General features: G+C 41.3%; 1 protein-coding gene across 1 annotated transcript in view; it reads right to left on the reverse strand.

Annotated features, from left to right (window-relative positions):
- LOC126172711 (KAT8 regulatory NSL complex subunit 3) overlaps positions 1 to 17,500 on the reverse strand; it is a 162,561-nt gene that overhangs the window by 68,881 nt on the left and 76,180 nt on the right. Inside the window, exon 9 of the mRNA XM_049920902.1 lies at positions 2,088 to 2,236. Coding sequence (XP_049776859.1) covers positions 2,088 to 2,236 — 149 coding nt within the window. The remainder of the gene's footprint in view (positions 1 to 2,087; positions 2,237 to 17,500) is intronic.

Consider the following 17,500-nt stretch of genomic DNA (forward strand, 5'->3'; position numbering starts at 1 on the left):
AACCAGAGCTTAGGAAGCTTGGCAGTTAGCTCGACTCCGCATGCTGCAGGCTCAAAAAAATGATAGCCGAACGTATGACGCAAGCCACCGTCCTGTTGTCTACCAGCCTGGTGACCTTGTCTGGATCTTCACTCCTGTTCGGAAGGTTGATCTCTCTAAGAAGCTCCTCAGGCGCTACTTTGGGACTTATAAGGTTGTAAGACAGTTGTCTGGTGTTACTTACGAAGTTGAAGATTTCGACCCTGACACAAGACGACGAAAGATCAGAGATACGGTCCGCGTCCTTCGAATGAAGCCCTATAAGGATCCTGCAACCCAGGGTAAATTCAAAGCTCCAGCAACAGACAACAAGCGGAAAGGTGAAGAAGAGCATAGCAGCAAATTAAGCTCTAAGAAGATCACCGCCAGGGCAAGAATCAGTCATCAGGAGTTGGAGTATGCAGAATCGATGGCGTAACACCGAGTACATTCTAGAAGTATCCACAAATGTCAAGAACCACTGTATTGGAATGTTCTGTAGCTGTGTATTTACTGTACGTGTTCTGGCTGGAGGCAGTTTGCTACGTACTCTTATATGTGCAAGTACTGAATAAACCATCATTAAGTGAATTTAGTGTTTGTCATTCATCTAATTACACCTTCTTCTATGTGACATTATTGTGAGAAGCTAAATTTTTGAAGTCCGCAATTAATCATTACACCTGGATCACCATAATCATAAATACAACAGTGTTCCATAGTTTAATGGCATAGTGCAATGGATATATAAGTTTCACACGTGGAGGTCGTATGATGGAATCATGGGCGATTTTGTGGAATTTACTGTTTTGCTCAACCCAATCAAAAGACTTTGACTGTTATTTTTATTCTATTGATTGTTTTTAGTTTTTATTTCTAATACTTAACCTCATAATTTTCATTGCCATATTGACTATTTTATTTGCTCTTATTTCTTTTTCCTATCACTATTTTTTCGCTTGCAATCTGCTAGCATCATCTGTAATCTACAACCAAATGCCAATCACGACTGCTCGTGGTTGGTGTAGTCACTGTGAGGATAGTTTCAGTTAACAAATGAGAGTGAGAAATATGGTTTGGTATTACCACTTAAACTGAAATTCTTCTGCCTTGAGTTTTCTCATAGGGAGTAGCCTTAATGCCGCGAACAACGCAATCATGATGTTAGTTCTGCCACAGATTGTTGATTGCTGTTCTTTGGATACATTGTATATTAAAAGAAGTTGTAGTTACGTTAGGACATGCTACAAAACTTGTCATCTCCTGCAATTTGATAATTGGGCACTTAAAATCAGCTGTCAACAGACTATCTCCCACTTTCACCATATTTTGTGGTAGCTGCTTCAAATATTCCTCCGTGTTACACATTAACGGTATTTGTGAAGTGACCTGTTGTTTTTGTCACAACTGCTTTGTCCCAGGCAATTACATTGTATCAGTACCGCAACTCATACAGGTGACGACATTCAGTGATCCTACAACTGATGTAGCCAGGCATATCATGCAGTTTGTACATACTATTCGAGAGGAAGTCTTCAGAATAAGGGAAGAACACAATGTATTATAGCACTTTTCTTGCAAGAGGTTTTCTAAATGACTCAATTTACTGTTTTATCTATTTTTCATTATTTGTTTCAACAATGCTGTTTCTGATTTTTTATAAACTATCTGTAGGCCCCTCCCTCCCCACAGGTTCGGAACCCCTCGCTGGCCTAACCTAAGAAAACCATGTACAATCCACAAGTATACTGCTACCCAAGCAGCTGCTTCCTATGTGTAAGCTACCCCATAACTTGCAGATCCAGAAATCTACAGATAAGACAGTTTCATTTTAAATCGGAACTAACTCTAATAAGGAATCATTCACAAGAACTGTTAACATGGCATATGTAATGCCAAGAAGTGTGCTTTTTAAAGTGTGTGGGTGTGGAGGGCACTTGGGGGGGGAGTGTGTATGATGCAGATTATTGTTTAACAGAAGTAAAATAAAGAAGGAAATACACAAAGAAAAAGAAAACAGACAAAGAGAATCTTAATAATATGTGGGTGGCAGTTTTATCATTACTCACCGTGATGTAGCAGCATTCTCTCCTATAACAAAGAAAACTGGACATCGAATATCTAAGAGAGTGTCATTTGCCTCCCCACGTTTTCCTTCAACAGTATGCACTGAGAAACCCATACATACAACAGCCTGAACTTGCTCCAACAGTGCCACCTGTGGAACAGAAGTAGCTTTTTTTTTAAAAAAAGAAAAGAAACATAATATTATTGGAACACATATATCAAAAGTACATTTTTTTATGAAATAATATATATTGCAACAGCATTTATTTCATAAAAATCTTACAATACAGTCACAGCCCTCAAACAATATCTATATAACATGGATAAATTTAAAAATACATTTATTATGCAATGAACTGAAACAGTTTTTACAATTAAAACTACAGCAGCAAAATTGGAAATCCTTCATTGGATCAATCTACAATTGTACACATACATGTGGCTGACTTTATAACGCCCTACTAATATTTCAATGCATCACATCTGCAAAAAGCTAGAAAGATCACAGTGTGATGTTTCTGTAAACTAATCAATAGCAATTACAACTCCGTCAAAGTAGCAGTACTCAACTAAAACTCAACATCTGCCCTTCCCTAAAAGTTGAAATTCAAGCACACAGAATTACAGACATAATCAAAGTCAAGGTTTTGTGCACTAATTAGACAAAATATGTGAGAATGGAAGAACAAAAATCAGTGAAGAATTTTGTTATAGTTTTTTTTCTGACAGCTTGTAAACAATCTCTCTGTCATTGAAATACAAGGATGCAGCCTTTGATAAATCTACCACAGGTAGTCAGATTTAACAAATTCACAACCAACAATGATCATTACAATTATGGAATATCATAAATTATTAAGAAGTGTGAGAAGGTGTGGAGAGTGGAAATGATATGACATGAAAGGAGTATGAGGGCATGCAGTAAACAGCTAGAGGTTTGACAACTATCTTAACATTCTGTACCTAACAAGTGATACTCTAGACTGTACAGGATTGACTGAACAGCATTTTATGTCAACTGTTTTGGACGTACTGAGATCAGTCAAATTTGCAGTACATCTGCTGATAGTGAGGGTAGTAAGAGCTTGTATTGGCAGATCAAAGACTGACTTCAGTTTAAATATATTTCCTGTTCTATTACAGATGCTGTGAAAAGTTAAACTAATTGCAATTTATTTTAATCCTACTGAGGTATACCAATGAATATTGTAGACAGATACAAAACATTTACCAAAACTAGTCAGCAAAGTGCTTTTGAAACACAAAACAGTGTGATGACTGCAGAGGGTTATTTTCAAAACATAAAATTTACAAGCCCTACCCACAAAGATTCTGAATATCACAAATTAGATATTTTTATCCATATGCTGTGAAAGTGTTGTTGAAGGTTTGGAGATATTTGTGACATGTTCAAACAAATTTCAGGCTTGCAGCCGGTCGTCGTTCAATACCTCGCACAATATTTTAACTGGGCACCTGCCAGTCATCTACAGGTGAGCCGTTGCAGACTGGCGAAAACGTCCGCCATTCCTCAATATATAGTGGGCTGTAACTATTCTGCGCATGTGTTGAAAACTTGATAGATGGACCACACTGCCCGTTGGGAGCATCCTTCCTGGTGGAATAGCGGAACTCAGTCACCCTCCGTGTTGCTGTGTGCCACGGCCATCGGCGCACTCTGTCATCTTTGATTTGAGCAAATCGTGGAAATGATGGGATTCCATGCACTGTACAGCTGGTAGCTGCTGTCATGGTTCAACAGATTTTCCACCAGGCGTATTTCTACGAATTCTTTAATAATGGAGTCCCAGAAAAATGTTGCTGTGGACAAAATCATTGTTTTCTCATACTCCATTGAATGTCCAGTGGAAATACAATGTTCAGCAATAGCGGACTTGCTTGGCTGCAAAAGACGGGTGTAACACTGATGTTAAGTGCAGCGTTCTTTCACGGTGCGTGTGGTTTGATCTATATAAGATATGCCACACTGGCACATTATCTTGTAAATTCCCGCCTTCCGTAGTAACAGATTGTCCTTTACTGATCCCACAAGGTCCGCAATCTTCAATGGTGGGTGGAAAACCACTTTTAGCTGAAATTTTTGTAGGATTCTTGCTATTTTAAATGAAGTGTTGCCAACGAAAGGAAGAAAAGTTAAGGTTGTTCCAGCACGTTCTCCTCTTTAACCACTTCCTGCTTCTTAGTTTCAACTGTTAGTGCCCTGTTAATCTGCCAGGTAGAATACCCATTTTCACTGAATACTGTCTTTAGATGGGCGAGTTCTTTAGGTAAGCTATCTAGATCTGAGTCAGTATGAGCTCTATGAACAAGTATTTTAAGCACACTCATGGTTTGCGACGGGTGATGGCAACTCGATGCTTGCATGTACAAATCAGTATGAGTGGGCTTCCGATACACTGATTGCCCTAGAGAACCATCACTCTTCCTTCGAACCAGGACATCCAAGAAAGGCAAAGAACCACCTTTCTCTATTTCCATGGTGAACTGGATGTTGTTATGAATGGAGTTGAGGTGCTGTAGAAACACCATTAATTTGTCTTCTCCATGAGGCCACACTATGAAGGTATCATCCACATACCTCCAAACAACTGTTGGTTTCAGGGCAGCTGATTCAAGTGCTCTCTCATCAAAATCCTTCATAAAAAGGTTGGCCACTAAGGGAGACAGGCGGCTGCCCATGACGACAACGTCAGTCTGTTCAAAATATTCTTGATTAAACATCAAATAGAGTGTGCCTAAACAAAGCAGTGATATCAACAGGAAACATGTTACCAATCAGTGTCAAAGAATCTGCAAGAGGAACTTTAGTAAAAAGTGAGACCACATCAAAACTTACTAGAAGGTCTACACTGCTAAGACGAAGAGCCCCCAGTCAATTGGTAAAATCAGCTGAGTTTCGTATGTGATGTGAGCACTTGCCCATAAAAGGTCTCAGCAACGAAGCGAGATGTTTTGCTAAATCATATGTAGGAGCTCCAAAGTTGCTTACAATTGGACGCAGAGGAAGACCCTCTTTATGAACCTTTGGAAGGCCATACAGTCTTGGAGGTACACAACCATGTGGTCTTAACCTCTTGATGGTCTCTTGCGGTAAGGAGAAGGAATTTAATAGTGCTGAAGTTTTCCATTGCACACGTCCTGTAGGATCGTAATCAATCCTCCTATAGGTAGAGTCACTTAGCAGACCACACATCTTATCTTTATACACTCCACGAGGTAAGAAAACAGTTGCATTACCTTTGTCAGCTTTCAATACCACTATGTCAGGGTCCTCTCTCAGATTTCGTAATGCAACCCTTTCTACAGGGATTAAGTTACGGCGTTGAGTACGAGCCTCCAACAGAGCACAGAAAGTATCCCTTCTTATTTCTTCTGCAGCATCCAAAGGAAGATGTCGTACAGCTTCTTCAACACCACTCAAAAAACTTATTATTGTCGGTGCTGTAGGTGTAGGTGCAAAATTGAGTCCTTTGTTCGATACAGACAGCATAGCGTCGTCCAAATTTTTCTCCATGAGATTGGCAATGGAACGTCGTAAAATTATTCCTTCTGGCTACGGCTTCTGTGGCAACAGGCAATCAAATTTTGATATCTGTCAACAATTAGCATCCTTGTGGATCCACTCGAACTTAGCTGAAGTCACTCCATCAAACCATCCCATGATACAGGAGAAAGATACCTTTCAACCTTTAGATGCAACTGGTAAAATTTTGCTGAAATAGCATCTAACCTTCGTCTTGTATAGCAAATCCTCTCTTTGACAATAGCATGACTAGCCTTCTCAGTAAGCTATTGCTGAAAATTGTATTTCCACTGGACATTCAATGGAGTATGAGGAAACAATGATTTTGTCCACAGCAACATCTTTCTGGAACTCCATTATTAAAGAATTCGTAGAAATACGCCTGGCGGAAAATCTGCTGAACCATGACAGCAGCTACCAGCTGGACAGTGCATGGAATCCCATCATCTCCATGATTTGCTCAAATCAAAGATGACAGTGTGTGCCGATGGCCAAGCAAACAGCAACGCAGAGGGTGACTGAGCTCCACTATTCCACCAGAGAGGGCACTGCCGGCGGGCAATGTGGACCAGCTATCAAGTTTTCGACGCATGCGCAGAATAGTTACAGCGCGCTATATATTGCAGAACGGCGGACGTTTTCGCCAGTCTGCAACGGCTCACCTGAAGATGACTGGCAGGTGCCCAGTTGAAATATCATGCGAGGTATTGAACGATGACTGGCTGCAAGCCCGAAATTTGTTTGAACAGTCAATTCGCAGGGAAAATTTTAAAATTCACAACGTATTCGTGACATGTCACAACAGGCCACAATGACGTTGCAAGACTGCAAAACAAATTAACTTACTTAAAGAAGATCCATTAGAAATAACAGGCAGTATGTGAGTCAGCATTGATGATATGTCTTGGAGAGAAACACAGTTGTAAAGAGGAACAAGTACCTTGTACATTATACCCAGTCTTGTATCTTTCAAGGTACTGTTAATGCAGATTGTATTTTTTTGAGATATTACAAAGACGGTATCGGGTGTCTTCATGGAACATCTGTCGGTGAGCCAATGGCATTCTCTACTACAGAAACAATTTGCCCTACTTGGGTACCCCTACAAGGTTCTACTTGGGTATAGCCTGGTGAGGCTGTACACTGATCGAGGTTCTTGCAGAAAGAAACTTGAGAACATTTTATGTCGGAATTTTTGGTCGTAGTGCCGAATCACTGCATGTAGTGATGTTCACATAATGAACTGTACTGAATCAAATACAGTGCATATCTGCGGCACCATGTTCCGGGCAATGACCACAGCAGTCAATGATGCCTGCCGACACAATACTCTCAAGCTGCATGCCATTCCTACAATGTGATCTACTTTCACAAGGAAATGATCAAAACCTCAGACACTGACAACCCTTTGAGAAGCTTCTGAACGACAGAAGAATTTGGCAGTGCTACATCTTCCACACAATCAGTCATCTGACAGCAACATTTATACTTCCTTCCTGTGACCAGCCAGTCATCATCAGACAGCTGGGCCAAGTCATGAAGTCCACCCTGTGTTGGATGCTGCCATAAAGACAATGACGTATCCACGATGCAGCTGCCAGCACTGTCACTGGGCCTCAAACCTTCTAGAGCTGCCTGACCATCCAGGCTCTTGCCAGCCCTGCCACCAATGGTCTACTTGCTGGAATCCAGCTGCCTTCCCATGTTTCCAGGTTTTAACTAAGGCCTTGCATCCCTGCACAACATAGGTCTTACACAGCCAGCCAGAGCTGTCCATCCTCTGTTGCAGAGTTTGGGACATTGGGTTGCCCTACCATACACTTGGCCACCTTCATCAGGATACAGTAGAAGCAGTGGCCAGGTTATGTGGGATGTCCACAGGGCCCAAAGCAGCATCATGAGGCACTTGGCATGCATTGCTCCTGACAAGGATGGCACTATAGAGACAAGTGCACTGGGAGATGCTGTGGATGCATGTTTGTCGCACTCATTGAGGACCCAGAGATCAACACCCATGGCCAGAAAACACTGAATTATTGTGAATAATTAAAAAGAAAAGGGTGTTTGTATCCCCAGGCTGCCTTCTTCTGCTGCACCCACATTAATCTCTGGTGAAGAATATCTCGCCCACTTCAAGCCATTCTGACACCCCATAACTTTTGGTGCCAGAAATGACGTGAATGGAAAAGAAGATTGATTCATGAAAAGAACTACCATAATAGGAGAAGGCAGAAGGAAGAGACGAATGAAGACGGAGTGCTAAATACTCATCATGGATGACACTAACATCTTTGGGTGGCAGCTTGGATTGCTCTTTAAAACCACTTGTGGGGCTCTCTAATCTTTGGGTTTGATCTTTCCCCAATTTCATCTTAATGTCGGGACAAGATACAGCTGTAGTATGTGGTGAGGGATGAACAGTTAACACCTCTACTATGCACCAAGTTGTATGCTGCAGTGTGTTCCTTATGATACCAAAAAGGACACTGTACCAGCCAATTTCAGTAATTTTTAGGATGTGATAGAATAGCCATAAGATTTTAAAAAATCAGGAATTTTACAGAATAGAGTGAATGTTTAGGAATAATTACTCGCAATGTGAGTACCATATATCTCAGCGATGAAGGATAAAAATCACATAGGATTTAAGGTCATAGCTACTGAGATTAACACAGGAACACAAGAAATAGTTAACTGGTACTATTCAGTTTGATAAGACAAGTTCAAACCATGGTACAGTGCCAAAGAATTAGAACAAGAACAAGTAGCAATGATATTGATTTGTTAGGTCATACTGTCTTCAATATAATTTGTCATTGCCTCAAAACAGCAAAGCAGTAAGATACTGCAGGATGTGAGGTGAGTCACTGGCCACGGCATTATCAACTGAACCGCTTCATGTCCGTCGAGATGCAATGCTGATGAAAGCTGTAAATCCACCAACAATATCTGGCCAACAGAAGGATGAGACATAACAGGAAAGAGTATCAGATGTTAGGAAGATATGATATATGGAAGTACAGAGATTAAAGAGATTTGAATACAGCACAGGTGGAGCTGGTATAGTGCCTGTGGACTGGGAAAAATTAAGTAGAACTATGTGATTACTGGACAGCACAGGCATAGCTGGTGCAGCACCCATAAATGGGTCGTGGTATCAGAGGGCTCTTTAAGCTCTTGTGGTTTGAAGTTACACTGCACAAATTTCTCAGAGCAAGACAAATTAATAAAGAGTAATAAGAGTAGTAGGTCATGGAAGTTCTGATAAGATTCCACTGTCATCCTGTCTTGAGAGCACAACTAAAGTAAGGCTGCCATGGATTTCTTACTGCTGTGAATAAATTTTTCCTAACTCCTAAGAGATATAAACGTCCCCATCTGGTGACTCAGGGATCGAGATGTGGCTGCACGATCCGTTACAGCCATGTGGATAGGATGCCTGTCATCTCGAGTGCTAGTGATATGAGGCCGTTGGGATCCTGCACGGTGTTCCGTATTACCCTCCTGAACCCACCGATTCCATATTCTGCAAACAGTCATTGGATCTCGACCAATGCGAGCAGCAATGTCACGATACGATAAACTGCAATCGCGACAGGCTACAATCTGACCTTTATCAAAGTCGCAAATGTGATGGTAAGCATTTCTCCTCCTTACACAAGGCATCACAATAATGTTTCACCAGGCAATGCCGGTCAACTGCTGTTTGTGTGTGAGAAATTGGTTGGAAACTTTCCTCATATCAGCATGTTGTAGGTGTCGCCACTGGTGCCAACCTTGTGTGAATGCTCTGAAAAACTAATCATTTGCGTATCGCAGCATCTTCTTCCTGTCAGTTAAATTTCGCGTCTGTAGCATGTCATCTTCATGGTGTAGCAATTTTAATGGCCAGTAGTGTACGTGACATGAATTTCAACTTCATACAACTACCCATTCCTGAGAAAAAGGTGCCTCAACAGACAGGTGAAAATGCAGAGAAGCAGAAAAGACATGACTTCCTCTTTCTTGGCTCTACTGCTCATGATGAGCCTTGGCCTCTTCTACAATTTCCTTCCATGTCTCTCAGTCCTTTGCCAACAATCTCCAGTTTCTATAGCCCATCTTCCTAAGATCTTCGATTACTCCATCTTTCCGTCTGGCTCTTGGTCGACCACATCCCCTCTGCCCTCCTGGTTTTCCTTGTAATATTCTGTTTGGTACTTCTGTATCATTCATGCGAGCCACATGTCCCGCCCACCTCAGTCTGGACGATTTCACTATCCTTTTGATGGGTTGGTCTTTGTATATTATATACAACTCATGGTTGTATCTCCTCCTCCATCTTCCTCTTTCACAGATTGGGCCGATAATTCGTCTAAGTACCTTTCTTTCAAATGCATCCAGTGTTTCAATATCTTTAGTTGTTAATGTCCAGGCTTCAGAGGCATATGTAAACACTGGTCGTATAAGTGATTTATACATAGTTAATTTCGTGGTAAGAGTCAGGAGCCTTGAGGATAGAAGTCTTGTTAGGACAAAATAGGCTCTGTTGGCTAGTATTAATCTCTGCTTAATTTCATAGGAGGTATCATTTAGATGTGTAACTGTCAAGCCCAGGTACTTGAAATGTTACAACTCTCTCAAATGTATAATTGCCCATTGTTATTGCATTTGGCATATTTTCTGTATGTGCTTTTCCAGCTGCCATATATTTTGTTTTTTGTTCATTAATAATTAACCCCATGTTCCTACAGGCCTGTTCGAGAGCTGATAATTAACCCCATGTTCCTACTGGTCTGTTCGAGAGTTGTAAATGTCTCTTCCATTGCTTTTTGGGTTCTTGCTATTATATCTATGTCATCTGTGTAGGCCAGTATCTGCACTGATTTATAGAAGATCGTCCCCCTATTGAGAAGGTTTGCGTTTCTCATCACCTTCTCCAGGGCGGCATTAAAGAGAAGGCATGCCAATGCATCCCCTTGTCGCACTCCATTTATAATACTCAATGTATTGGACATCATTCCTCCTATTCTTACACTACCTTGTGTTTCACTCATTGTCATTCTCACCAGCCTTACCAACTTTCTAGAGAACTTTCTAGAGATTCCCAGTTCATCTAGAGCTTGATATAACTGCTCTCTATTTATGCTACCATAAGCTGCTTTGAAATTTATAAAGAGGTGATGCGTTCCAACTCCGTATTCATTTGTTTTTTCCAGGATTTGTCTTAAAGTGAATATTTGATCTATAGTTGACTTCCCAGGAAGGAATCCGCACTGGTACGGCCCCGTCTCCCTATGTATGATCGGGAGTATTCTGTCGAATAGTATATTAGATAGTATTTTATATCCCAAATTAAGTAGTGTGATCCCTCTGTAACTGCCACACTCCATCTTATCTCCTTTCTTATATATGGGACATATGATACTCTCTTTCCATTGTTGGGGCATTTTCTCCTCTTCCCATATTCTGGTGACCATTTTCAGAAGGCTTTGTTCCTGCTCTCTGCCTCCTTGCTTAAACAGTTCTGCTGGAACACCATCTGTCCCTGCCGCCTTGTTGTTTTTCAATTTCTTCAAGGCAGTTTTCACTTCTTCTATATTTCGTGGGGTAGTGTTGTTGTCTGGGTCCTCTTCCCCATTCGTGTCTGTTGGGTTCTCTGGTATAGTTATTCTAGGGTTGAGGAGACTATCAAAATACCTGCGCCATCTTTCGCATATTCCCTTCCCTTCACTTATTATATTCCCTGTCTCATCTTTTATTAAGCTTTTTTGCTACCAAAAAGTTTCCGTGCCGCATTCACCTTTCTATAGAATTTTCTTATTTCATTTTTGCTTCTCATGAGCCCCATTGCTTTGACACTTGCTTTCATCCACTCTCTCTTTTTTCTTTGATGAGTCCTCTTTTCAATCCTCCGTTTTTCTTTGTATTCTTCTACTATCCTCCTCATGCAGTGTGATCGCAGTGTCCTTCTATATGCTTTGTTCTTTTCTTCATTTACTATTTCGCATTCAGTATAAAACCATGATGGTCTTACTTGTCTTGTCCCAATTCCAACTATCTCTCTTGCCGATGTCTCCACCGCTGTTTTTATCGCTTCCCACTGATATTAAATATTGTTATATTCTCCAGCGTTTTCCAGAATCCAGGTTATATTCTCCTGATACTGTTCTCTAGCTTCCACTGATTCTAAAGTTGTTATATTATATTTCTGTGCCCTGGGTCGGTCTCCTTTCGCTGCGTTAGATATCCTTGCCTTCACCCATGCCCATACCAGAAAATGATCTGTATCTATGTTTGGGCCTCTAAGACTCCTCATGTCCAATAGGTCTGATTTGTGTCTCAGATCTATCAACACATGGTCAATCTGGTTTACTGTGTTTCCATCTGGTGAGTTCCATGTTCCCTTATGTATTTCTTTATGTGGGAACAGTGTTGATCCTATTAACATATTTCTAGATGCTGCGGACAGTATAAGCCTTGTTCCGTTCTCATTACTTGTTGCGTGTTTGCTGTGGGGGCCAATTATTGGTCTATAAATCTGTTCTTTCCCCACCTGAGCGTTTAGGTCTCCGGCTATTATTTTAATATCATGCCCTGGGTACTCATCATATACTCTTCCCAAAGATTCATAGAATACTTCTTTCTCTTCTTCTTCGGATTCTTCTGTTGGTGCATTGGCATTAATTATGGAGTAGTTAAAGAATATCCCCTTTATCCTGATGTTGATAATCTTGGACTAATGGGTGTAAACCCTATTACCAACTGCTTTAACTGATGGTGTACAAGAAGTCCTGTCCCCAGCTTGTGATTTCTTTCACTGCAGCTATAGAATATATTCGCCTCTATCTTTTCTAAAACTCCACTCCCTGTCCATCTAATTTCTTGTAGTGCTATTATACTTTGCTTCAGATTCATTATTTGATCCAGCATTACTTTCAGTGCTCCTGGTCGATATAGGGATCTCACATTCCAAGTACCAATATATAGATCTGATCTATGCCTTAGATTTCTCTTCTTCCTAATTTTCCCTCCATCATTTACTTGTATTCCACCCTCTTTGTCCTTTTTCATGCCAGGTCCATCTTCCTTCATTCGTCCGACTTTGCTTTGTAGAAGTTTCGCAACAGTTATCTTTTACAAAGCAGGCTGTCAACTCTGCGTCCAACACCTACCAGGAGACAGGTGATTTTTAATCAGGGTTTTCTTCCCTTAACCTTTGGAGACCCAACTCCCAACTGCAACGCAGCAGTTATTAGTTTGCTAGTTTTGGTCTGCCCCGACTTTATCAAAGTTGGAAACATGATGGTACACATTTCTCCTCCTTATACGAGGCATCACAACAACATTTCACCAGGCAACGCCGGTCAACTGCTGTTTGTGTATGAGAAATCGGTTGGAAACTTTCCTCATGTCAGCACATTGTAGGTGTCGCCACCAGCGCCAACCTTGTGGGAATGCTCTTAAAAGCTAATCATTTGCATATCACAGCATCTTCTTCCTGTCAGTTAAATTTCGCGTCTGTAGCACGTCATCTTCGTGGTGTAGCAATTTTAATGGTCAGTGGTGTATGTGACATGAATTTCAACTTCATACAACTACCCATTCCTGAGAAAAAGGTGTCTCAACAGACAGGTGAAAATGCAGAGAATCAGAAAACACATGACAAAAACATTTTTGTGTGAGATATAGTTAAAAATTTACAATTTTCAAATTCTTTACTTTGGTTGTACTATGAAACATTCCATTTTGCTAAATTTTATAATTCTAGGCCAACGGGAAGCACCCTAGGTTTTGATGAATGAGTTTGTGAGTCTCAAAATATGTTACCACAATGGTTGCAGCTTTGGTTGCGCTGACTTGGAGGCTTTGACTTGGAGGCTTACATTTATTACATCGTCAAGAGTCTATACCTTAGTCTGTGACATAATTTTCAATTTGATATGTCTAGCTGTTCCTGAGAAAAAAGATTTTAACAGTCAGACAGACAGGCGGACTACAAAGTGATCCTATAAGGGGCATTCAAAAAGAAACAAGCCGGAGGCATAATTACAGAAACCAATACCTGCATGTTAGAAGTATTGACCCTGGCTGTTGAGACACTATGACACAAGGCGGTGAATGGCTGTCTCATAAAATTCTCAGGGCTGCGATGTTAACCACCTGCAGCTGGACATTGTCGTCCGAGGTGAAACGTTTTCCCCTCAGAGCCTTTTTAAGGGAACTAATAATGTCGTAATCACAGGGAGAGAGGTTCAGACTGTATAGAGTGCGGCTGAGAACCACCCATTTATATTTCTGCAGGAGTGCCGTGACTGTGTTGGCCACATGAAGCTTTGTATTGTTGTGGAGCATAATGACCCCATGGGTGAGACTGACTGGTCGTTTTGATTTGATCACTTGGTGAAGGGTGGTCAAGGTTTGCAAGTAACGCTGGTTATTCACTGTTGTCCAGTGCTGCAGGAAGTGAATCAGAAGGTGGCCATCTTGGTCAGCACAGGCAAAAAATTCACCTCGGACGACGATGTCCAGCTGTATGTGCAGAACTGGTTAACATTGCAGCCCCAGGAATTTTACGAGACAGCCATCCACCACCTTGTGTCACAGTGGGACTAGTGTCTCAACAGCCAGGGTCAATATTTCTAACATACAAGTACTAGTTTCTGTAATTATGCCTCAGGCTTGTTTCTTTTTGAATGCCCCTTATATAACGGTTTTCTTTTTACCAGTTGAGGTATAGAGCCCTAAAAACTAGCAGGGGAGTCACAACTGGTGCACGCACTGGTGACTGACCCTGAATGTAAATTATAGCATATAAAAAGGGAAGAGATTCATTACTGCTTGATTACACTAGTTATAACAAATAACTAAAAACAGTAACTGGAATGAGTAACCATCCACAGCAACCTAAAGTGGAATATTACACAAAAATAGTTGTAGGAAAAGCAGACGCCAGACTGAGATTCACGGGGAGAATCTTAGAAAAAAGTAATTCATTTATGAAAGTAAGACAAAACCACTCGTCTGATGGATTCTTAAGAGTTTTTCACATCTGCAATCCAGGATTAATATGAGAGAGAGTGAAGATGCAATGAAGAATGGCGCTTTAGACACTAGATCATTTAGCAGCTTTTGCCACTGGATTGTTTGGTATGTGTCAAAGTATTATGATGATGCTCAACGAACTCCACTGGCAGACAATACAAGACAGATGGTCTGTGCCACAGTGAGGCTAACTTTTGAAATTCTGAGAACGTACATTCCTAGAAGAGTCGGGCAACATATTAGATTCTCCCACACGTTCCACAAAATGACCATGACAAGAAAATCAGAGAAGTTAGAGCTTATTTTGAGGTTCAACAACAGCCACTCTTCACACACATTACTTGTAATTGGAATGGAAAAGGGGGAAATTACAGCAGTACCATGACAGGTTTCCACCATTCACCATGAATTAGCTTGTGGATAGATGCAGGTGCAAATGCAGATGTGTTGTACTTCTACATCTACATCTACATCCATACTCCGCAAGCCACCTGACGGTGTGTGGCGGAGGGTACCTTGAGTACCTCAATCGGTTCTGCCTTCTATTCCAGTCTTGTATTGTTTGTGGAAAGAAGGATTGTCGGTATGCTTCTGTGTGGGCTCTAATCTCTCTGATTTTATCCTCATGGTCTCTTCGCGAGATATACGTAGGAGGGAGCAATATACTGCTTGACTCTTCGGTGAAGGTATGTTCTCGAAACTTTAACAAAAGCCCGTACCGAGCTACTGAACGTCTCTCCTGCAGAGTCTTCCTGAGCGTCTCTCCTGCAGAGTCTTCCACTGGAGTTTATCTATCATCTCCGTAACGCTTTCGTGATTACTAAATGATCCTGTAACGAAGCGCGCTGCTCGCCATTGGATCTTCTCTATCTCTTCTATCAACCCTATCTGGTACGGATCCCACACTGCTGAGCAGTATTCAAGCAGTGGGCGAACAAGCGTACTGTAACCTACTTCCTTTGTTTTCGGATTGCATTTCCTTAGGATTCTTCCAATGAATCTCAGTCTGGCATCTGCTTTACCAACGATCAACATTTTAAATCACTCCTAATGCATACTCCCAGATAATTTATGGAATTAACTGCTTCCTGTTGCTGACCTGCTATTTTGTAGCTAAATGATAAGGGATTTATCTTTCTATGTATTCACAGCACATTACACTTGTCTACATTGAGATTCAATTGCCATTCCCTGCACCATGCGTCAATTCGCTGCAGATCCTCCTGCATTTCAGTACAATTTTCCATTGTTACAACCTCTCGATACACCACAGCATCATCTGCAAAAAGCCGCAGTGAACTTCCGATGCTATTCACAATGTACATAAATGACCTTGTGGATGACAACGGTCCTATGACACTCCCCTGCAGCACACCTGAAATCACTCTTACTTCGGAAGACTTCTCTCCATTGAGAATGACATGCTGCGTTCTGTTATCTAGGAACTCTTCAATCCAATCACACAATTGGTCTGATAGTCCATAAGCTCATACTTTGTTCATTAAACGACCGTGGGGAACTGTATCGAACACCCTGCGGAAGTCAAGAAACACAGCATCTACCTGTGAACCCGTGTCTATGGCCCTCTGAGTCTCGTGGATGAATAGCGCTAGCTGGGTTTCACACGACCGTCTTTTTCGAAACCCATGCTGATTCCTACAGAGTAGATTTCCAGTCTCCAGAAAAGTCATTATACTCAAACATAATACGTGTTCCAAAATTCTACAATGAAAGACGTTAGAGATAAAGGTCTATAGTTCTGCACATCTGTTCGACGTCCCTTCTTGAAAACGAGGATGACCTGTGCCCTTTTCCAATCCTTTGGAACACTACGCTCTTCTAGAGACCTACGGTACACCGCTGCAAGAAGGGGGGCAAGTTCCTTCGCGTACTCTGGGTAAAATTGAACTGGTATCCCATCAGGTCCAGCGGCCTTTCCTCTTTTGAGCGATTTTAATTGTTTCTTTATCCCTCTGTCATCTATTTCGATATCTACCATTTTGTCATCTGTGCGACAATCTAGAGAAGGAACTACAGTGCAGTCTTCCTCTGTGAAACAGCTTTGGAAAAAGACATTTAGTATTTCGGCCTTTAGTCTGTCATCCTCTGTTTCAGTACCATTTTGGTCGCAGAGTGTCTGGACATCTTGTTTTGATCCACCTACCGCTTTGACATAAGACCAAAATTTATTAGGATTTTCTGCCAAGTCAGTACACAGAACTTTACTTTCAAATTCATTGAACGCCTCTCGCATAGCCCTCCTCACACTACATTTTGCTTCGCATAATTTTTGTTTGTCTGCAAGGCTTTGGCTATGTTTATGTTTGCTGTGAAGTTCCCTTTGCTTCCACAGCAGTTTTCTAACTCGTTTGTTGTACCACGGTGGCTCTTTTCCATCTCTTACGATCTTGCTTGGCACATACTCATCTAACGCATATTGTACGATGGTTTTGAGCTTCGTCCACTGATCCTCAACACTATCAGTACTTGAGACAAAACTTTTGTGTTGAGCCATCAGGTACTCTGTAATCTGCTTCTTGTCACTTTTGCTAAACAGAAAAATCTTCCTACCTTTTCCAATATTTCTATTTACGGCTGAAATCATCGATGCAGTAACCACTTTATGATCGCTGATTCCCTGTTCTGCGTTAACCGTTTCAAATAGTTGGTGTCTGTTTGTCACCAGAAGGTCTAATATGTTATCGCCATGAGTCAGTTCTCTGTTTAACTGCTCAAGGTAGTTTTCAGATAAAGCACTTAAAAATTTTTCATTGGATTCTTTGTCCCTGCCACCCGTTATGAACCTCAGAGTCTCCCAGCCTATATCCGGCAAATTAAAATCTCCAC

The sequence above is a fragment of the Schistocerca cancellata genome, chromosome 1 (assembly GCF_023864275.1).
Source record: "Schistocerca cancellata isolate TAMUIC-IGC-003103 chromosome 1, iqSchCanc2.1, whole genome shotgun sequence".
Classification (NCBI taxonomy): Eukaryota; Metazoa; Arthropoda; class Insecta; order Orthoptera; family Acrididae; genus Schistocerca; species Schistocerca cancellata.